At 39.3% G+C, this 21,531-nt stretch overlaps 7 protein-coding genes and 1 long non-coding RNA gene across 11 annotated transcripts; 5 read left to right on the forward strand and 3 right to left on the reverse strand.

The window, feature by feature from the left end:
* Positions 1–249: 249 nt before the first annotated feature.
* On the forward strand, positions 250–2,563 carry LOC108821738 (uncharacterized). The gene is given in 7 exon segments (XM_056993088.1): positions 250–464; positions 719–911; positions 914–969; positions 1,063–1,206; positions 1,286–2,002; positions 2,103–2,279; positions 2,314–2,563. Coding segments are annotated over 7 exon segments (1,482 nt in total). The 5' UTR covers positions 250–344; the 3' UTR covers positions 2,389–2,563.
* Positions 2,564–2,720: 157 nt separating this feature from the next.
* LOC108821742 (uncharacterized) lies at positions 2,721–3,824 on the forward strand. Its single transcript, XM_018594733.2, has 4 exons — positions 2,721–2,854; positions 2,954–3,030; positions 3,130–3,366; positions 3,452–3,824. Exons 1-4 carry the CDS (start codon positions 2,821–2,823, stop codon positions 3,563–3,565), a joined length of 462 nt encoding a protein of 153 aa, XP_018450235.2. The 5' UTR covers positions 2,721–2,820; the 3' UTR covers positions 3,566–3,824.
* Positions 3,794–6,257, reverse strand: LOC108821739 (probable protein phosphatase 2C 64). Of its 3 annotated transcripts, none has more exons than XM_018594729.2 (5): positions 5,918–6,255; positions 5,339–5,720; positions 4,624–4,991; positions 4,318–4,554; positions 3,794–4,222 (listed from the first exon to the last, which is right to left on the reverse strand). In XM_018594729.2, the coding sequence occupies exons 2-5, from the start codon at positions 5,649–5,651 to the stop codon at positions 4,004–4,006; spliced, it is 1,137 nt and encodes a 378-aa protein (XP_018450231.2). In that variant the 5' UTR covers positions 5,652–5,720; positions 5,918–6,255; the 3' UTR covers positions 3,794–4,003. The 3 variants fall into 3 exon arrangements, with proteins under 3 accessions (XP_018450231.2, XP_018450232.2, XP_018450233.1); XM_018594730.2 differs by having other exon boundaries at positions 5,339–5,723; XM_018594731.2 differs by having other exon boundaries at positions 4,082–4,222; positions 4,298–4,554; positions 5,918–6,257.
* Positions 6,258–9,059: 2,802 nt separating this feature from the next.
* LOC108821735 (leucine-rich repeat extensin-like protein 2) lies at positions 9,060–12,286 on the forward strand. 2 transcript variants are annotated; one of them, XM_018594723.2, is made up of 10 exons: positions 9,060–9,215; positions 9,282–9,360; positions 9,583–9,812; positions 9,902–9,991; positions 10,124–10,252; positions 10,344–10,481; positions 10,556–10,681; positions 10,772–10,897; positions 11,027–11,221; positions 11,372–12,286. In XM_018594723.2, the coding sequence occupies exons 2-10, from the start codon at positions 9,312–9,314 to the stop codon at positions 12,089–12,091; spliced, it is 1,803 nt and encodes a 600-aa protein (XP_018450225.1). In that variant the 5' UTR covers positions 9,060–9,215; positions 9,282–9,311; the 3' UTR covers positions 12,092–12,286. The 2 variants fall into 2 exon arrangements, with proteins under 2 accessions (XP_018450225.1, XP_018450226.1); XM_018594724.2 differs by having other exon boundaries at positions 9,583–9,800.
* On the reverse strand, positions 9,184–10,240 carry LOC130498636 (uncharacterized). Its single transcript, XR_008937538.1, has 2 exons — positions 10,100–10,240; positions 9,184–9,902 (listed from the first exon to the last, which is right to left on the reverse strand). It is a non-coding gene; the product is annotated as an uncharacterized LOC130498636 (long non-coding RNA).
* Positions 12,287–12,767: 481 nt separating the features above from the next.
* On the forward strand, positions 12,768–15,043 carry LOC130498635 (uncharacterized). The gene is made up of 3 exons (XM_056992156.1): positions 12,768–13,253; positions 13,356–13,612; positions 13,706–15,043. Exons 1-3 carry the CDS (start codon positions 13,133–13,135, stop codon positions 14,894–14,896), a joined length of 1,569 nt encoding a protein of 522 aa, XP_056848136.1. The 5' UTR covers positions 12,768–13,132; the 3' UTR covers positions 14,897–15,043.
* LOC108821741 (probable CDP-diacylglycerol--inositol 3-phosphatidyltransferase 2) lies at positions 14,902–16,954 on the reverse strand. The gene is made up of 11 exons (XM_018594732.2): positions 16,800–16,954; positions 16,553–16,663; positions 16,387–16,471; positions 16,231–16,280; positions 15,992–16,031; positions 15,863–15,907; positions 15,708–15,773; positions 15,516–15,630; positions 15,378–15,434; positions 15,189–15,287; positions 14,902–15,088 (listed from the first exon to the last, which is right to left on the reverse strand). Exons 2-11 carry the CDS (start codon positions 16,614–16,616, stop codon positions 15,029–15,031), a joined length of 681 nt encoding a protein of 226 aa, XP_018450234.1. The 5' UTR covers positions 16,617–16,663; positions 16,800–16,954; the 3' UTR covers positions 14,902–15,028.
* Positions 16,955–19,182: 2,228 nt separating this feature from the next.
* LOC108818863 (heavy metal-associated isoprenylated plant protein 26) lies at positions 19,183–21,196 on the forward strand. Its single transcript, XM_018591813.2, has 2 exons — positions 19,183–19,938; positions 20,640–21,196. Exons 1-2 carry the CDS (start codon positions 19,861–19,863, stop codon positions 21,021–21,023), a joined length of 462 nt encoding a protein of 153 aa, XP_018447315.1. The 5' UTR covers positions 19,183–19,860; the 3' UTR covers positions 21,024–21,196.
* The last annotated feature ends 335 nt before the right edge of the window (positions 21,197–21,531 follow it).

A 21,531-nucleotide genomic window follows, 5' to 3' on the forward strand; every position in this document is an offset into this window, starting at 1 on the left:
AAGAAATGTTTAATCTGAATTGGATTGATCCCTTTGACCGTTCCAAGAAAAAAAAGTGCGACCCCTTTGTTTACACTTTACACGTGTCCGTCTTTAGTTAGTCGTTTATCAAATTTTTAGTTGGCTATAACGTTTGAGCCTCAAAGTTAATAAGCTGTAAGATTATTGGGCTTTGGTTCAATTTGTATGTTGGTTTTGGGCTTTCAATAGAACAGAGAGGCGGTAGTGGTATATATATAAGAGTTGTTGACTTTCACAACCATCTTCTCTCTCGTTCATTCCAAGTGTTCAATCTCTCTGTCTCTCTGTCTCGTGTGATCAATTAGAAGCAGTCAGTAATCAAGATGAGTGGAGGGCCGAGCAAAAGGAGGAGAAGAACCGACCATTCCGTCGTGAAAATCTGGGAAAGGGAGTTGGGTCAGCTGCCCAACCGCAGTTTCTCCAACCGTTTCTCAGCCTCTGAGGTCTGTCTCTCGTTTTCCCGTCCACGATAATGATTAAATTGGCTCCTCGTGGTTTAAAACTTTTCTTGCTTAGCTGTGCTTTTGATTCCAAACTCCGGAATCTATGTTAGGCATTGATAGTTAGTTAGGTGATTGGAATCCCAGCGAATTTAGAATTGGTTCTGTGTTCTGATTTGGTATCGGTTTACGCAATGCTTCTTTGTATCTGACACAATAAATGAACGGACTTTCACTGACTCATTTGTTTTAACCAGCATCTATTGAACCGTCTTGGTCTCCACAAGAAGCTAGAAAAGCATACGGGCTGTGTCAACACGGTAAGCTTCAATGCTGGTGGAGATATCCTTGTTTCCGGCTCTGATGATAGACAAGTTATACTCTGGGATTGGGACACTGCTACTGTCAAGCTGTCTTTCGATTCTGGACACTGCAACAATGTTTTCCAAGCCAATTCATGCCTTTCTCTGACGATCGCAGCATTGTCACGTCTGCTGCTGATGGACAGGTCCACCCACCCCTCTCTTCTTCTTCTTCTTTTCCTATTGAGAACTAGCTGTGTTCTAAGTAAAAAAAAAAACATTCGAATTCAATCTCTTAGGTTAGGTATTCGAAAATTCTAGAGTCGGGAAAAGTAGAGACTTGTCTGTTGGGTATACATCAAGGACAGGTCCACAAATTGGCTATTGAGCCTGGTAGTCCTTTCTCATTCTACACTTGTGGTGAGGATGGTGCTGTAAAGCATGTGAGTTGCTGCATTTCTCATCACTTTTTTTTTTCTTCTTCTTTTTTTTTAATCTTCTGACAAGATCTTTTTTCTCAAGTTTGATCTTAGGACTCGGGTGGCTACAAATCTTTTCACTTGTAAAGAAGCAAAGTTCAATTTAATTGTCTACTTGAATGCAATTGCAGTTGATCCGAGGAACCCTGGTCTTCTTGCCGTGGGTGGAATGGATGAGTATGCTCGTGTCTATGACATTCGCAGATACCGTTCCGAGAGTTGGTGTAATTATACCGAACCCGTTGACCACTTTTCTCCTGCCCATTTGATTGGAAACCATCATGTGGGAATAACAGGCCTGGCTTACTCAGATCAAAGTGAGCTCCTTGTTTCGTATATGGACGAGTTCATCTATCTTTTCAGCCCTGATATGGGGATGGGCCCGAATCCCCCCTCTTCATCTGAGACTGACAGTGAGACTGAGGTGACGAGGACGACTGAGAGTGAGACTGAGGTGAGGAGGACGACGCAGCCGCAGGTTTATAAAGAGCACAGTAACCGGGAAACAGTCAAGGGTGTGGGCTTTTTTGGACCAAAGTGTGAGTACGTGGTTAGTGGTTCTGACTGCGGCAGAATATTTGTTTGGAGGAAGAAAGACGGAGAGCTTCTACGTGCCATGGAAGCAGATAAACATGTTGTCAACTGTGTGGAGTCTCATCCTCACATGCCACTCATTTCTAGTAGTGGGATCGAGACTGACATCAAAATTTGGACTCCTGGAGGAACTGAGGAACTCGGTTCGCCTCGAACTGCAGAACAGGTAATGGAATTCTCTATTCTCTTGAAACCTCATGACTCGGATGGATGAATACTGTTTTGGAAGATAAAATAATTGTCTGTATGTTGCGTGCTGGAAACAGGCTTCGGTTTCTGGTAACTCTCGTTGGTTCATGTTTTATGATGAAGAGGGAGATAATCATGGACCCGTGTATTATGTGGATGATGATGATGACGAGGAGGAAGATGAAAATGATTCTGATGATGACAGTTCAGAGGATGATGAAAGTGCGGAAGAGGAGGGGGATAGTGATGTCGACGTTGAGAGGAGGGGGATAGTGATGTGACGTTGAGATTAGGAAGGATAATGATGAGAATGATGGTGGTAAGAATGATGATGATGATGATGATGTGGAGGACCGGGGATGATTACTTGTCTGGACTACATACATGTAAACACAGGATTAACACAGCAAATCACCAGAGAAAAAGAGGGTTTATAATATAGTTTAGGACTTTAGGTAGAGATTGGTGGATGTTTCTCCACAATTGTCTTGTAATAGGCTTTGACAGGAAAAGAAGTGAATGAAAACATTGGTTTTTAGTCAAAGCAAGTTGTTTCAAAAAAAAAAAAAAAAAGTCAAAGCAAGAAAAATAACAGTGCAAAGTGCAAACTATTCAGATGAGACAAAATCCAGTTGCAAACAGAACATTTTACTGGACTAATCATAAAATTAACTCCACAAGGCCTTAAAGCCCATTAAAAATTACGACGGTAAGCCCATAAAACGTAAAAGCTTAGGCTTGGTCATCTTCCAAGCAAGACCTCTTTGGTATTGTTTAGGATTATTTGCAGAGAGGATGGTTTTTCTGTTTGCTCTCACAGAGGCTTCAGGTCACTTTCGCTCCTGTGTCTTTCTTTCTTTCTTTCTTGTATACTACTACTTGATTGCTGCCTCTTAGTTTTGGTCGTCATTTTTGTTTGAACCAATAGGTTTAATCCGATTGGCTCATCATCATCCGTCACACCGGAGGATTCAGAGGTTCGGATCCAAGTTTCCTCGGGATTCGGTAATTTTCATCTATTCATAAAGACAAAGAAACAGCTCAGGCAGAAGATTTTGACATAACCTGTGTGTATATATATTATTCATTTGGTTGGTCTTGTAGAGTCTGAATGGGAGAGTTAGCTATAATAAGCCTACTGTGGGTGGTGGGTATCCAACGATGTCGTCCGTAGGTTTCGCACGCCAAAGTCCTCCGAGCTTCCATGATGAGCTAGAAGAGCCCCCACTATGGTTGAGCCTTGTTAGGGACATTGTCGGGAGCACGAGATCTGTCTTCTCCTTTATGGCTGAGCAGCCGAGCCAGCTTAAATTCATAGAGTGGCCTAGTTTTACAACCACGGTATCTACTTGTGTGCTACCCATCCACCAAGTCTTTTGTTTGTTTGATGTCTACATACGCAACCTTTTTTTTTTATGTTGAACAGCTCAAGACTGCCACACTTAGTCTCTTTCTTGTAGCTGTCTTCATTGTTGCGCTATCCTCCGTGGACTCTGCTCTTTGTTACGTTTTGGCTCTCATCTTGAGGAAATCCCTATGAATGACACTTATGTGTGAGAGAGAGAGAGAGTGTCAGGAAGGCAAATTCCATTCTCATGTTGTAACCTGCAACAAAAGGTTAATGCTGTCTGTCATTGTTTAGAACGAAGTATTAACTACTCCTCTCTTAATCAAAATCTCTGCATCTCAATTTCATTATGAGATTTGGCAACTATCTTTCATCTTTGATTGTGTCTTTTGTACCAGAAGAAAGCAGAAAGAGCATTAGTCAAAAGGAATAAATAATTCTGTTTTCTTTCTTTCTTTCTCCAGTCATCCACCCCAAACTAACAAAAGGAAACAAAACTACCAACTTCATATTCAATCACAATAAATTCATTCATTAGTTACACACTGCACATCTTTCTCTTTGAGCATCATGGAACGTTGGACTCAGAAGCAGCAGCAGCTTGAGTAGTCCTGGTGGTGCTAGGCGCGCCTATGCTTTCTTAGGAATGTTAACACCCGCGCCTCTCACCGACACCACCGGTCCTCTCAACTCACTAGTCTTTGCATCCAAGAACACAACAATCACTGTTATGTCATCGTGGAAATGCCTTCGCACCCCTCTCTCAATCTTTTTCAGGTCTGAGTATCTCATCTCTCTCTTCTTTGCCGCTTCTTGTAACGCCACTTTCACCAGCCTCTTTGCTATCCCCTGCACATCACCACACCCAGCATTTTATTTCTCATTCTACTTACTACCATCAAAAAAAAAAAGAAAGAAAGCAACTTATGTAGCTTCCTTCTCACGTTACGCGGATGGTTCTGCACCATCTCTACTGCTTCTTGGTTACTCATATGTTCCCACAGTCCATCTGACGCACATATTATAAACTTGTCCTCCTCCTCCAGCCTATGCACCGTCACCGACGGCTCTGCACTCAGCAACGGCCTGCTGAACGGTGCCCTCAGCCTGAACTTCGCGTACAGCGGTTCCTTGTTGAACTCCGACCGTTTCAAATACACATCCCCAATTGATCTTGAAACCTGCCATCACAAACCTCAGTGATGTATGTAAAACATATACAAACATGAAATTTGTGTGTTTTATTTCACCTGAATGATTCCTTTTACTCTCCAAACATTATGCCTCTGAACCACTATATCCGGATGGTCCGGGTGCAGGGCCTGAAGCTCCCTTCGCACTGACTCTATAGACGCGTTATGCTCGGCCGAGAGCTGAGTGGCGTGAACATCTCCCGTTGCCTTCGTGACCTGTCCCAGCACGGCACGCGAGTCCCCAGCGTTGGCCACGTAGAGCGTCCCGTCGCAGATGACGCATACGAGGCAGCATGAGCCAACGGTGGCTATCTGAGGCCTCGTTTGGAACTGGTTGGTGACTATGGATAGGAACCCTTCTTCAGTCGCTTGGAAGGCTTTCTTTATCACTTCCTGTGACATACACTGTTGCTCCCCAGCAAATCCTGGTGGTGCCACATAAGAATATAAGCAAATGAGATCAAAACTACTTTTTAAAAAACAATTGTGAAGGAAAGTGTTTTTTTTTAAACAATAACTACACCTAGGTAGAAGTAGCTACCGATTCGGATAACCAAACCGGATAACCAAACCGGAGACAATGAATCAACACACATAGCAAAACAAAAAAAAACTCCGAACACTTCGTGCAAGCTTGTCTGTTATTGTATTACGTGCTTTTGTTTAAACGAGAAATTAGAGAAAATGTTTTTTTTCCTTTCTAAGAAAACAAGTTCTTAGATTACCTAACTAGTCTTGGCAACATCCAGAGAACAAGAGTAGAGTAACTCACTCTTGAGATGGTGGAAGATATGATCATTGATGAAGCGGGAAGTCTCAGGGCCGCCGTGGCCATCGTAGACGCCAAGGAAGGTGCCGTAAGGACCACTAGAGTGGTGGTGGGAGCTAAGAGGGCCAGACTCGAGCTGGCTCTGGTCCTCGAGCAAGCTGTTGGCTTGGACGACAGCCATGGAGAAGTCACCAAAGACGTGATGACCTGAGTCTCTGTACCACAAGAGCCCCTCTTGACGGCCGCAAGAATCTGAGGCTGAATCGGAGTGTGGCCAGAGACAGGCATTGAGGAAGTTCATCAAGGCAGATAGCATCCCTCCTCATCTCATTCGAGTAATATATTCGCAGCACAACATAAGAACTTTGCAACACAATCTCAATAGCTGCTGATGAGAAAACAGAGATAACATATGGGATTAGTGAAGATATTGGCAATGTTTGATTGATTGCAGAATCTTTTAAAAAAGGATACAAAATTGAAAACTTCAAAGATTTGAATAAGAAACAGCAAAAATTAGTTGTGGGAGAGTTGAAAACCGATTTGGTCAAATATTCCAATGAAGAAACAGTAACACTTTACCTTTGCTTGCAAGATGGAATCAGGAGGAGAGGGATGATGTGGGCGTTGAGATTTTGACTTGTAGATCTACGGAGGATCAACCAAGCATATATAGTTTTGATTTTTTTAATATATAAACTAAAATAAATCAAGTAATCGAAGCCAGAAAAAAAAAAAGAAGAAGACCAATTAACCAAATACTACTAGTAGTATACTATATATTAACTAAAGTTGAAAAGAGAATGGTCTCTTTGCTCTAGCAACTAGGAAGAAACAGTTAAGCTCTGATAGATTTGGTCAGGTCTCTCACTCATTTTTGTGTCTTGTGTTTTTTGTTTTTTGTTTTCACCTCTCTTCTCTTCTTTTACTACAACAACACGGTACAAAAGTTTATATTTTTTTATTTAATCACTTTCTCTCTCTTCTCACTATAGAGTTTGTAGCAGACAAGACCCATAAAAGACCAACGATGGCGAGGTCGCAGCCAGCACATCAAAGGTCCCCCCCCCCTCCACCCAACGTCTCTGGGCTCCACAACTCTAGAGAGAGAGAGAATCCATGGACCAAAACAGTGAGCAAGAATTATAGAGAGCATTTGACGGCTCAATAGTTGAGTTTTTAATATTTTACTCTTTTTCTTTTCATTCAATTCAGAGTTAAAATCGATCCTGAATTAACCCAACAAGCAAATGTTTACACATTCAAAGCCTTGCAAGTGGGTCAAATGGAAGATTTTTTCTTCAAACAAAAGGCAAGAATAATCAATCTACTACTACTACATTGCTTGATACATGGGTTCTGTGCCAAGCAGACGGCACTTATCATCATCCTCTAGTACAGCTTGTATGTAGATAATTCTTCCTAGTGCAATCTCCATTTATATTTGGTCATGCTTCATGAATGGATTATGATACAAATGTTCTTTAAAAATTTTAAACGATTTATCCACCCATCTTTCTTGGCTTAATTGTTCTTTCTAATAATTAAACCACTACTAATATGTATTCTAGTAACATACTTATCAGATATACCATCTTATCTTTTTTCCTTGTAAATTGTAATCAAAAGTATATACTTTGTTGAGCCTATTAATAATACTTATATGTATTCATGACTCTTTCATTGTTCTTGTTTTCTTCTACAAACGTCTAGTGCCCATAAAAGTGGTGGTCCAAGAACCATGAGAAAAATAAAATTTGGGACACGAAGGTGATTGGGATAAACCGATAAAGTGAGATATGTCACTTGACCTAACATTTATTTAATTTTATACTAATGTATGCTACCACTCAAGCTGGCCCTTTCTCTCCCGGCCCCCATCGACTCTTTTTAGTTATTTATACTTTTGTAGTCACCAATAATAGGAAAGCAACTACTAGAACTTTTGGATAACGAAGCATTCAATTAATGTAACTAAGAAAACATAAATTTGTTTCTAAGATATGAATAAGTTCATGATAACTATATAAACTGCCAATGTTCTAAGATAATCTAACTTACATATGTGACCTGTTTGTTATTGTTCCAAAAGAATACACATGTTAATGTGAACTGAGAGCTACATGATATGTAGGGTTGTTTCAATGGAAGACCCAATCCATGATGGAGCTGCATTACATCTAAATGGATAACAAAGCTATTCCTAGCCAACAAATGGACGAGGGCACAAGTATATTCAAGTATATTTGCAGTTCTATCCTTTTTATTCATCAAAAATCCAACTTCAGTGAGGAGATGAATAACTGGCTGATGCTCTGTATGTGAACTTATATGGCATAAAAAAGTCATTTACCGAGAGAGAAAAATTATAGCAATAATGATAATAATGGGAGAATTAGTTTATAGGAAGTAGAATAATAGAGAAGAGAAGAGGGGAGGGAAGGGAAGGCCCTACTTACAGAAGATAGCTCCCATGATCCCATCAATCACACAAAAATCCAACCACTCTCATTCATCCTTTCACTTCAGGACCAAACTTCACCATCCAATCATCTTCCAATGCCTTACACTCATATATTACCATTCATTTTTCGGTGTGTAAATTTACTATTCATAATTAGTTCACCAAGAGTGCATATAGTAAAACTTTTTTTAAAAGAAAAAAAAATCATAATCTTACGAACAAAACAACAATTGCAACTACTGCTTACATTATTTTAGCTTTTTATCTGCTAAACTCCTTTTAATTACATACATTTCGTGATTACGAAATGGTGTTGAATTTCTGATGCTCAACTCGCGCAGGAGAGATCTATCTGAGTCTTTTTGGTTTGGCGGTTTAGCTTGTACGTTGTTGTATCTTGTTCAATAGAACATGATTTAGCTTTAGTTGATCCCTTTCCAAATTGTGGAATTAATCCATCAGCTTCAACTCCCTGAACTTGAGCTTGAGCCATCTTGAAGTGGATTGAAAAGTCACGGAGCAAAGACTTGATGATCACTGGAATATATTACAAGAATGAGCTCTAACCAGATATCTTAAAATTACAAGTTGTTTCAACATCCAGCAACCAATAATACTAGATTCCAGTCGTATAACCAAATAACATATGTAAGCGGCACTAAAAAGTATCAAAGAAGGCTTCTATTGATCACATCCCTCGGTCAACAATCCGCCACCTAGAACTTCACGTCCTGCGCCAAGTAACGTTGCAGTATGTACTGAGATGGTATTTCCTCTAAGCCCTTGTGGCTGAGTAGGAGGAGCACGTGTTGGATACAAAACCACCACAGACGCAGAAGCAATGTACATGGGCTGCTGCACTTGTCTCGTATGTCACTTCAGGTATATGCATTGGCTTTGCCATGTTTTTGTTCATAGCAATCATTAGTTTGTTCCTTCTGGTTTGTGTGTAACCTAATCTTTCTGTTACCAGTATTGTAGGATCCATCGTTATTCTCCTTTTTAGCCCATTTCATGATGATATTGGGCACTGCTTATAGGCTCATTAATAGGGTCACCAATCAGAAAGAAATAAAATAACGTCATAGAAGAATTATTCAAAGTAGATATTTTCAGAGAGTACCATTGACCAAGTAAGTGATGGCTGCGGCTACTTGAGAAAAAAGAAAAGAATTCAAATGGTATTAGACTAGATGGAAGCAATTAAATATATTGTCGTATTGTGGTAGTCAAAGTCAGATGAATAACTATGGTAGACTTTCAGATGGCATTATTGGCTCTTCTGACTCATTATATAAAAATCATATGAACTAATCACGTAACAGAGACGAAACTAATCAAAAGCCTTTGCCCGCATTTGCCCTCTCTCTCCGGCAACAACAGCTCAGAACTCAGCTTTTCCTTCAAAAATTCCAGGTACTATATATAAAACTTTGGCGTGTACATATACGTGTAACCAGTTAACATTGGCATGATTTACAGGCAAATTATTTAACCAATCCAGTTTACCAAATGGACTTCTTCGGTTCAAACAAAGCAAAGAAAGATGGAAAACGCTCAGGTAATTTTCCAACTCTGGAAAGTCCCTTCACACTTACACTTTGCCAAATATGAATTACCACCGGAAAAAGTCGCCAGAATGTTTGAATCTGGTCTGCCGGTGGTGATGGTTAAAGACAAGGATCATTTTCTTTTCTCAACTCCTTTTATCTTTCCAGAAGTATTTTATGTTGATAACTTCTAACGTTGACCAATTTTGTGTGGTTTGGTACGTCTCTTTCAGGACTGTTCGGGAAGAAAAGTGCCAGCAAGAGCAATCCGGCGACCCCTCCTCATCCCGCCGCTGGTAGATCTCCGCCACCTTCGTATCTCTCCAACAAAAGAGCTGAGACAGAGTACGATTTCCCTATCAACCGTGAACAAAGAACATACCCGAAACAACCTGCGTCTGAACGCGTCCCCAACTCCCACCCTAGGCCTCCTGTGTACGGATATGGCACGGTACTCTATTACGTAAACACCTATTTATCTGTTTCAGCCGCCAAACAAAACTTTCGAATCTGTAGATGACATCTGAGTTTGCCCCTTCTTTTCCATTGCAGCCTGAACGCAGAGAAAGAAAGGAGAGGATGAGTTATGAACCAGAGACTAACGCTCCTTCAAGCCCCTTTCCTCCTTCTGGAAACCGCACGGTACGTTTGACCCTCTCTGAATTGGAGTTATGTTTATAGATATAGCAAAACAACAAAGTCGGTCTTTGATTATGGTTCAAGGACATTTGATCGTAATATTATACTTACATGATAAAGGTATTCGTATTGCAGCCTGAACGTCGTAGAGATTCAAGCGAGTATAGCCGAGAACAACGAGATCGAATGTATGAGGCAGATACCCGAAGCAATGCAAGCCCATTTCACCCTTTCAAAAGCCCTTCTCCATCTCCATACCACACGGTACTCAAAACCTAAAAGCTCTGTTGATTATTCTGATTCATGTTTCATACCAATCAACCACTAAGCATTGCTTCTAATGTTTTGATTTCAGCCTGATCGCCGCAGAGAGCACGACACAGACCACTACGAGGCAATGTACGAGCCTGAGGCCAATACCATGTTTCAGAACAGAGCTCCTGGGAGCCCATTTCATAAAGCAGGAAACCGCTCTCCATCTCCATATAGAACTGTATGTCCTGTTCCTCATCCTTGAGTACACAATGAGCCATATAGTTGACATTACATAAAAATCTCTAATTGCAGCCGGATCGTCAGCAATTTGAAGACCTGTACGAGCAAGACGGCGATGTAACACCAAGAAACAGCTCTCCACCGAGCCCCTTTCATCCAGCAGCTAATAGATCACCACCACCACAATCATACAGAACAGTACTACTCTAAATCTCAGCCCTGCTATTTTTCTAATATAGATCATAAAAGTGAGTCACTCAATAGAGTTTGTTATTCTAAACTCTGCAGCCTGATCGCCATAGAAACCACCCTGATGATGAGCAAGACGGCCAAGTAACACCACGAAACAGCTCTCCACCAAGTCCCTTCCATCCATCTGCAACTCGTTCGCCACCACCGCAACCATACAGAACGGTACTCAAACAACACTCTCAAAATCTTAGCTCAGCCTGGAGCATCTTTCTTTCTAATTGACAGAAAAAAAACAAACCAAAAGTCCTCTTGACAATAATATTGAATCTGCTCTCTTAAATAAATCTGCAGCCTGACCGTCGCAGCAATGAGCAGACGGAAGCAATGTATGAGCCAGATGGGTACGTAATGCGGCAGGAGAGCCCTCCTCGGAGTCCAGTTCATGGAGCATACTACTCATCCAGTGATGACGATAACCACTCCACCTACCTCTTCCCAGAAATTGGCACCCCTGCTCGTTCCTTCCCAGTCTCCGCCAACAGCACCGTATGAATCTCTCTCTCGCTAATATATCATCTCTAACAAAAATTGAAATGGACCTAATACATATATACACTATAGATTAGAAGGCTTAATCTTGCTATTGATCAGTGTACAATATATATAAGTATTGACTAATCTATCCTTTTTATGCAGCCGGTTCACCACAACTACCAGATCATTGCGGCCGAGACCTACGAGCAAGAGAAGCAGTACGAGCCGCCGGAGCTGGCGGACGAGTCACAGAGCTTCTCGCTGCAGGAGATCGCCAAGATGCGAGGACTCAAGGAAGAGAGCCAATCGATGATCTCCGAGTCCTACGTATCCGTCGCGAACTACAGAGTCAAATCGAGCGTCGCGGAGACGCTCCAGGCGATCATCGACAAGCACGGAGACATCGCCGCCTCCTCGAAGCTCCGGTCCAACGTGACGAGGTCGTACTACCTGGAATCCCTAGCCGCGGTGGTGATGGAGCTGAGGACGACGGGGCTGAGGGATCTGACGAAGACGAGAGTGGCGGAGATGGCGGCGGTGGTGAAGGACATGGAGTCGGTGAAGATCGACGCGTCGTGGCTGAGGAAGGCGGTGGATGAGCTGGGGGAGGCGGTGGAGTGCGCGGGGGAGTACGAGGCGGCGAAGGCGGAGAGGGAGGCGTGCGAGAGGGATCTGAAGGCGAGGAAGGGGGAGATGGAGGAGATGAGGGAGGAGCTGGGGAAGAGGGAGAAGGAGATCAGGGAGTGCAGAGAGAGAGTGACGGCGGTGGCGGGAAAGCTTGGGCAGTTAGAGATGAAGGGATCGAGATTGGAGAAGAATCTGGAGGTGTTTCACTCTAAGGTCGATAAGTTCCAAGGAGAAGCTGTCCTTCTCCACGTTTGATTATATTGATACATTTCTTCTACTGTATTCATCATCCATCGGCACTGTTCTTGTATCTGTGGATTTTGTGCACGAAACAACAATCTTTGGGTCATATATATATAGCTTGTTTTGGGCCCAAGGCCCGTGAAACCATCAGTGAGTTTAATACTGGCCCACCAGACGCATCTTATTTGAGTGTTTTCGTTTTTGATTTCTATGTGATTTCATGACCGAGGTGTCTCACACACTTTTTCTAATATACAAGACAAGATTTGGTCAGAGTCAAACTCAAAATATCGCATTAGTGTAGAATGTGTAAACAGATTTACTTCATCTGAGACGTAAGTTCCCACCCATACTTTGTTTAATCTCAAAGCTCGAATCTCAATACATTCCCCTAACTAACTAAACATGCGCGTGTATTCACATGTGTTTATGCATTTCATGAGTTTATGTCGGCTTAATAGCCGTGACTACTGATTCAAGACCACAACTTCTTGTGTCGGGTCAACATTTTAAATGGTTATAGTCTCTGTGGGGAAGAAAATAAGCACTAGTATTTTGTAATCTTGCACTGCAAGAAAACAAAACATCAGCCGTTCAGGTCAATATGAGTTTATGTCGGCTTAATAGCCGTGACGACTGATCAAAACTTACTCTCACTGATTCAAGACTACAACTTGATTTGTTGGGTCAATATTTTAAATAGTTATAGTCTCTGTGGGGAAGAAAATAAGCACCACTCTTTTGTAATCTTGCACTGCAAGAAAACAAAAGCACCAACCCTTCAGGTCCGCTTTACTTTGAAATTTCCTCAGTCTGGTGAATACTTCCAAGTTCAATCCCGTGTCTTGTCTTGTCATCCCAGAACTATTCATTCCATACACCTCTTTTCTCTCAAACGTTGACTCTGTCTTTTGGGGATAAAACTTGTTTGCTTCTTTCCTGTTTTTGATGAAAGCTTCAATTTTATAAGATTTTCTCTTCTTCTTTTTTTGCTTGCTCTGGGACAGGCCACAGGCTTCTTTGTTAGATCTGTGGGAGAGAGAGAAGTGAGACATGTCTGGAAAAGTATATCATGATTGTTCCAACGCAGGCAATCCCTACCATGAGTGCAATGACCGATGTTTCGAGAAGATAAACTCTGGAGATGTCCTCAAGAAGGAGAAGAAGCCTTTTGGTAGGAAGCAAGTCTATCATCTCGATTGCATTTCAAGTATTTTTTTTTTTTGCTGCTGATATTTTGATTAATAGAATTCTTGAACTTGTCTTTTGTACAAAGGCTTTGGTAAGCCAGCTTGGAGAAAGCAAAGTCCTCCTCCTCCTATCAGTCCACTTCCTAGTTATTACGCAAAGAGCATGGTTGATGAATCAGATGACTCTCCTTCATTCTCATCCTCAGATGATACCTTCAACGCAAACCTTCTGTCCAGACCGCCCTCTCCTCTACATGGAAACATACCTGAATTACCCATAAATTGGCTCCCCATGTCGCCTTCTCTATCTGTGTATTGCAACAAAGACTCTTTCGCATCAAATGTGAGCATTTATTTATCCTCTATCTCTCTACTATTATTCCTCTTTGTGTAGTAGTGCATATCTTTTGGTGAGTCTCATGTTCTCTCTCTGCAGTTTGATCACCGTGAAATGACACCTGAACATCCTCTTAGGACACATCAACACATGCCTCGCACCCCTGAGTCTAGGCCTTGGACACCCGATCGACGGTCCAGCACCACTGATAATATCATTTCGCTAGCAACTAGACCTAGGACGCCTGAACACCGGTCCAACATCACTAATAATGAACCAATGACACCTGAACATGCGCATGTTGCTCTAGGACCTAAGCCAAAGACTACAGAACACAGGGAGAGATCCTCAAGGCAGCGGTCTAAGACTCCAGAGCCGCAAGGGAAGTACCTTAAACCTAGGACCCCACAAACTCAGCCGATACTCAAGTCACCAGAGACGCCAGGCACACCAGAAATTAGGCCAAATGCTGAAGAATGTAGAGCGAGGCTACCTGATCACAGGGCAAGAAACTCAAGACCAGGGTCAAGGATCTCCCAAGCCACCAAAAATCATGGTAATAAAACGAGTTCGGTGTACAGTGAAGAATGCACTCTACTCTATCCTGAACTCTTCTTGCCCCCTCAAAAAAAATCCTCCTTAAAACCCACAACGGTGTCTGAGAAAATATCTGAGATTCAAAGCATCTGCGGAACAGAGGAGGGGACGCAGTCAATGACGTCAGAGTCTTACGTCTCTGTAGGAAGCTACAAGGTCAGAGCGAGCGTCTCAGACACTCTGCAGCAAATCTTGGACAAGCACGGAGACATAGCCTCCGGTTCGAAACTCGAGTCCCTTCCCACGAGGTCTTACTTCCTGGAAACGCTAGCCTCAGTGGTTCTCCAACTCCAGTCTACGCCCTTGAAGCAACTAAAGGAGACGCGCGTCTTGGAAATGCTAGCGGTCGTTGAAGACGTGGAGTCTGTCAGAATCAGAGCCGGTTGGCTAAGGGAGGCTTTAAACGAGATTCTCGAAGCGGCCAGGTGCTATGATGGACATAATACGACAGTGGTGGAGAAAGGGATGTGCGAGCGGGATGCGTTGCTTGGGAGACAAGAAATGGAGGAGATACTGAAAGAGGTGAGACGGAAGGAGGATGAGGTGAAGAGTTACCGTCGAGGGTTAACGGAGATGGCAGGGCGTTTGGGAGATTTGGAGATGAAGAGAGCACGGCTGGAGAGAAGCTTGGCGTTTCTTAGCTCCAAGGTAGACAAGTTTGATGGAGAATCTGTGTTGGAGAAGCTCTTTTGATCAAATCTTAAACATTGATATTTTGTATTTATTCAAAAACATAAAGACTACATTAAGTGCATATCCATATATGTACACAGTGTCATACACAGCATGCAACAAAAGAGTTTTTTTTTTAAACGCGATTCAACCTCAGGGCTTATGCTGCTTCTCTATGTCATACTGGACACAAACATCTGCAGCCGTTTTCATCTGACACGTCAGCAAAAGAAACACCAACAAAAAAGACGATAAGAACCAGAAACTGCTTTACTATGTTGGAGTTGGAGAGACTGATTAGTTGTGGATTTACCTGAATCACATTGATGATCTGCTTGATCGACCAACCAAATATACTCAAAGCCAAGAGTAAAAAGAGCGGTGAAAACTGTGTCAATGATTCAACTAGTACCTGAAGAATGGAACCCAGAGATGTTTTAGAACAAAAGACAACTAGCTAATAGAGATTAGAAAAGGGGAATAGAAGAGAAGAGAAGCTCACGTTCATCAGATTTTCAGTATGGTTCTTTGCTATAAGAAAGAGGATTATGTAAAGAACCTGTAGAGTCATTTGAGCAAACTCAAGTGTTACAAGAAAATTGCATCAGAAAACTTTGGTCTATTATTAACTGCAACTAACCTCGCAGGAAACACAGCAATAACCCATGAACATCCGGTTACCATAGTATAGTCTAAACAGCCAGCTCGTGCTATCTTTCACATCCTTATGGCTGGTCTTCCCTGATAGAAATGTACTGTGCCTCCAGTATTATTATTATTTTTTTTTCTACAAAAACTATATACAAAATGTACAAGTTGAAACAAAGAGTACCTGTACATTTGCAGCCAGTGACTAGCAATATCTAAGGCCAGAAGAGAGAGGAAAACCAAGCTAGGCCTGTGTTATAATAGTAGTTGTAAGTCCAAGGCTATGTAGATTAAATATAAAAAAATTCAGCCAAATCCATCAACATAACACTCTCTCACCTGTATATTTGGGAGAGAATCACGAGAAGACACGCTGTGCTGACTCTGTAACCAAAACGAGGGTAATAGATTGTCATTACACGAGAAAGTAAGTTAAATATATCGGGTTATATGTAGCAGAAGATTAACCTGTCTGTGACCATGTCAAGAACAGCTCCAAATGTAGAAACTGAAAGTGAGAAGAAGACAAGATACGTGTGTCACTATCAAAATCTTGACACTATACAACAACAAAATGAAGCTTCAGAAAATGCTGTTCAATTAGAATATCCAACTAAATGAAACTCAAAAAAACTAGTAACATCAATGTCAGGAAGTTATGAGCAAACAAACCATAAACAAAATATATAAATTGGTTGGAGGCTGACCTTGGTTGAATTTACGAGCGCACCATCCATCAACAGCATCGCAACAAAAACTGGATTAGATCAAAGGATACCCCCTATCATGTTAAACAAGTATGGAGCACAAAAAAAAAGAGCAGACAAGGTAGAAGAAGAAGATGAGAGAGGGGTGGTGGGTACCTGAAAAAGTACAAGAGGGAGAAGAGCGTCTTGTTGGAGAAGCACACAGCAAAGGCAATGCAATTCAAGAGAACTCTCATGTACCCTGCTACCACAATATTTTTCATCTCAAAGAAAAATATAAAAGGAATCTTTTAAAACATATAAAAAACAAAAAGGGACGCACCAACGATATTGGGAATGTAAAGGTAGACAGAGAGCTTGGCTGGTCTCTGCTTCTTACTAGCCATGATAAGAGAGAGAGAGACTTCTATTCCCGCCACCTAGATAACAAGACCTGAGCAATGAACACGAAAGAAACAAACTTTATGAGAACCCGACAAGGGAATTGCGTGCAGACAGGACACACTAAGCAGTAGTATTGGTCGAATCGATTGAAAGATGAAAAGTTAAGTAATCTCAAGGTCACCCACCAGGATTGAATAACGGAGAGGGAGGGATTCGCAGGGAAGAGAGCTCAGCAGAGTTGCTTTGAAAAAAGTTTGGAATCAGATTCTTCGCTTCTTCTCTTCTCCGAAGCCAAGCAAACGATTTCGAATTGTTAACTGCTTTGGTCATTGTTTATATACTTTTACCCCTTGTTTGTTTTCCATATTACACTCTTTGTCCCAAAATAAATATTCCCCGGTTTAGGATTATCTCAAATCCAACCACAAATTCTCAAATTTTGGAATTTCTGTCATTTCAATCTGATTTCAAATTTTCGAATTTTGAGTATCTGAATAGTAAAACATAAAATTTGAGTTTTTACTATTCAAAACCTCAAAACAATCTTTTATTTTCTTTTTTTTCTTATAATTATTTCTTTTAACAAATACATATAATAAACTTAATTTAAAATAATTTTAAGTACAACAAAATAAAATAAAATTAATATTACATAACATTAAAATAAAATTCACAAAAAATAAAATACATTAAATATAATTAGCACAAACTAAAACAAATTACATAAATATTTAAATATTACATATCTTACAAGTGGTTTCAAAATACTAGAATTTCTCGGTTAACCGGACGCTAAACCTCAAATATAATCGAAATATGGTTGATAAATATGTAATTTATATCATATTTATTATATAATATTATAATATTATGTATTTTGTATAATATGTTAAATATATTTTTATATTTGTTTGTGAAATTTTATCATTATTAGTAACTTTAGTTAATGTAAAAGACTATAATGCAAAACTTATAAAGATTTTTTTGAGAATTTATGATTGGAGCAATCAACCCTCAAATAAACTCTAAAAACAAATATTTTTAATTTATGATATCAAATATTTTTAATTTATGATATTTAATCTTAAATTGTAAAAACAAAAAAAATATGAAATTTAGTTTTAAATTGTAAGAACAAAAAACTAGTAAAATTTAAATTATATGTATTTAAATATTTAATTTTGTTATTTTTAGATTTTATTATTTATTTATGATATTTAATTTCAAATAAAGTCTAAAAATATTTTGTTTTTTCTAGGTTTGAACATTTTATCTAGACTCGGAAACCCAAACGAGAACCGACCCAAAAGTACCCATCCCAAAACCGAGCCGGAAATTTATAATACCTATTAGGTCCAAAATTATTTTATCCGAAAGAATTAGAATCTAATAGATTTCGAAACCCAAAATAACTGACATGAATATATTCGAACCGATAAGAACTGATTCATATATCTACCTTATGATTTTCTTGTTCAATTTTCTATATTTTAATTATTAATTTAGTTGAAATATTTTTGTTAAAAAAATTGTTATTATTTTGTAATGTTTAAGTAATATGAAGCTTTAATATAAAACTTAGAGTATAGAATTTTTTTATTTTAATTATTGATAGTTAATTTGAAGTTATTTTGTAAAAAAAATAGATATATATGATAGATTTCGAATAATTTGATAAGATTTGGATATTTTATGTTCTTCAGATTCTAAATATCTGAACCAATCTAGATCTGACAATAATCCGAAAATTATAGCTATTTTGAATATTTTATTTATAAATTTGAACCTTCTGATATCTGAAAAAAAACAATCTGAACTTAAACAAAAAAAATTCAAATATTTATTGAGAGATATCAATCTAAGTCTTACATTGAAAATTAAACAAAAACAAATTTAAAATATAAAGAAAAATCAAATTCTAATTAATATAAGAATTTTTGAGAAAGAATCAAAAAATATATCTATAAGAGACCACTTTTTAGGTTTAAAAATCTAAAATATACATTATCGTACTAATCGGATAATAATAAATTGAACATTGATTCACACATCCCTAGCATTTATCAGATCTAAATATCTAAGATTTGAGAGATCCAAATTCGAAAGGGACCGATGAACAAAGATCCGAACTCTCCGGCCTAGTTTTTTCTTTCATGGGTGGTTTGTTTACACATCATACGGTTGACCGATTGACGTTGAATCTTATGGGTGGTGGTTTGTTTACACATCATACGGTTGACCTATTGACGTTGAATCTTATGGGTCCAGAGCCACCAACAAACAAATGCTAAAAAAAGTAGGCCTCACAGGGATCCAATAGAGGCCCAAACTTCGAGTGAGACAATAAACAAAAGAGTCGGCACGTCGGTGACGGTGAGACTTTTTCGAGTTATCGATTAACCAAAAGCAATAGCTCCTCTGTTTCCCATAACATCAGATTAATTAATTATTTTTAAAAAATTATATATACTGTATATAAAAGGCAGCAGTGAATCTAACGCACCGTTCTTGTCTGTCTGTCTGTCTCCATCCCAAGATCAGTCATATAGGACTTGACACGAGTTATAGTTTATAAACAGTTTATATTCTTTTTTTATTGGTAAACAACAGTTTATATTCTTCTTCAAATTATAGTTTTTATTCTTATTTTTGCTAAATTATACCTTATATTCTTTTTTCTTTTTGAGAAAATATAGTTTATATTCTTCTTCAAGCTTTTTCTTTTCCTCCTTATTATTACATCAATCCAACTGTAGCCAAACCGAGCACCCAAAATATGAAACTGAATTATTACAATAAATATATACAGAAGAATAATTAATGCGGATAAGATTTTGGAAAAAACAAAAAATAATGAAGATAAGATATTTTTTATTTGTAAAAAATGTAAGAGAAGATTTTTAGAGACGTCGACTATGAAACTGGTGGTGGGACCAGGAGAGGAAGGGTGAGCCTTCATCCATTTAATTATTTTAACTTTGAAATAAATAAAAAGTTAATTTTACTTTGAATTATATTTACCGGACTACTATTTTATTGTCTTTGTATCCTCTTTCTCCCCTATTTAAATTATCGTTTCTATCATTTACTTCCTATCCACTTTCCCTTTGCCTCTGAGATCACTGTGCTGTGGTGCAACTCATTTATACTCTCTCTTCTCCATCTCCTTTCTCCTAGAGGTTATACCTTTTTTACAGTTCTTCCTTGGATAGATCTATCCGGTTCTTTCTAGTGTTAAAAGACAAAATGGGTGTTCTTGATCATGTCTCTGAAATGTTTGATTGCTCTCATGGTCACAAAATTAAAAAGCGCAGACAGTTGCAGGTAACCCCTTCTTCTTCTTTCTGTTCGAATTTTAGATCTTGTTTTTTTGCAAAAATCAAAAAGAAGATTCCTTGTGAAAGTGACGACTCTAGTAAGCTCGATGAGAAGGAAAGTTTTGAGTGATATGTGACTGTTCTTTTGTAGATCTCGTTGATTAAGTTCCATAAAATATACAATTAAGTAGCAATCTTAACTATGCTTTTAAATTTTTATATCTTAGACCTCTTCAGACAGAGAACTCAGATAGTAGACTAGTAGTGGTAATTCTTTCTGAGTTTGATATTCTCTTCTTTTTCATTTTCTTAATATAGTTTACACAATTACAATCACAGAAAAAGAATATAACCGTTGTGTATTTGAATTAATGTTCTTTTTAAAAAGTGTGAATTAAATGTTCTTAACGCCGACCAAATAGATTCGTTTTACTCTAGAACACAAGCTGCATCCATCTGTTAGATTTACACCGGGATTAGTTGTACTAAATTAGTATTAAATGTTCGCTGTCGGAATCTATGATTATTTCTTTTCTCTTGTAAAAAAAGAAAACAATCATAATTAGGGGAAAAACACGTGAACTAACTCTTACCAGTCAGTCATAATATGATTACTACTTACTAGTAGTACTATTTTGCTTAGATATTTATTAAAGTAGTACTTAACACTTCTTGATTTGTCGTTTTGTTAAAACCAAAAATTAATAGACGGTGGAGATCAAAGTGAAGATGGACTGCGAAGGCTGCGAGCGCAAAGTGCGGCGGTCGGTGGAAGGCATGAAGGGTGTCTCGTCTGTGTCTCTGGAGCCCAAAGCTCACAAAGTCACTGTGGTCGGCTACGTCGATCCAAACAAGGTGGTGGCCCGTATGGCTCACAGGACAGGCAAGAAGGTTGAGATCTGGCCTTATGTGCCCTATGACGTCGTGGCTCATCCTTACGCATCCGGAGTCTACGACAAGAAGGCACCCTCGGGCTATGTGCGAAGAGCGGATGACCCTGGAGTTTCGCAGCTGGCTCGTGCTAGCTCCACCGAGGTCCGCTACACTACTGCTTTTAGCGATGAGAATCCAGCGGCTTGCGTGGTCATGTGATTTGTCGCTCTAGCTGCATGTATGGACCCTTTCTGTCTGTTATTTAAATATATTGGTGTGTTGTTTTTGTTTTTGTTTTTGTAAATTAATACCACCATATATGGTAGGTTACTGTGTTTGGTTTGGACTGTCTCTACTCTTAAACTCTTATAATTTTGTCGTATGTTCCTATTTATGCTTTTGTTTGCACTTATTCCAAAGACGGATGTTGAGAGAAGATGTCAATGTCGAAACCAAATTTTTATCAAAAAGAAAACTAATGAAACGAAGACGAGTCCTCTTGTTCGATCTCCAGAACACCATAAACGAAGTAACGAACAATTATTTCTTTGACATCCTACAGTCAGCTGCTGTAATTGATAGAGCCTCTCGTTATGACAAAAACATAATTTAGATCGTACATCACCTGAAGGTTTGTACCTTTTTATTTCTTTCAGCTGACAATTTTTAATAGCACTTCTAAATTTTCAATCGAATTTTGAATGTCACGGAAATTATTCAAGTTTAT

The sequence above is a fragment of the Raphanus sativus genome, chromosome 8 (assembly GCF_000801105.2).
Source record: "Raphanus sativus cultivar WK10039 chromosome 8, ASM80110v3, whole genome shotgun sequence".
NCBI lineage: Eukaryota > Viridiplantae > Streptophyta > Magnoliopsida > Brassicales > Brassicaceae > Raphanus > Raphanus sativus.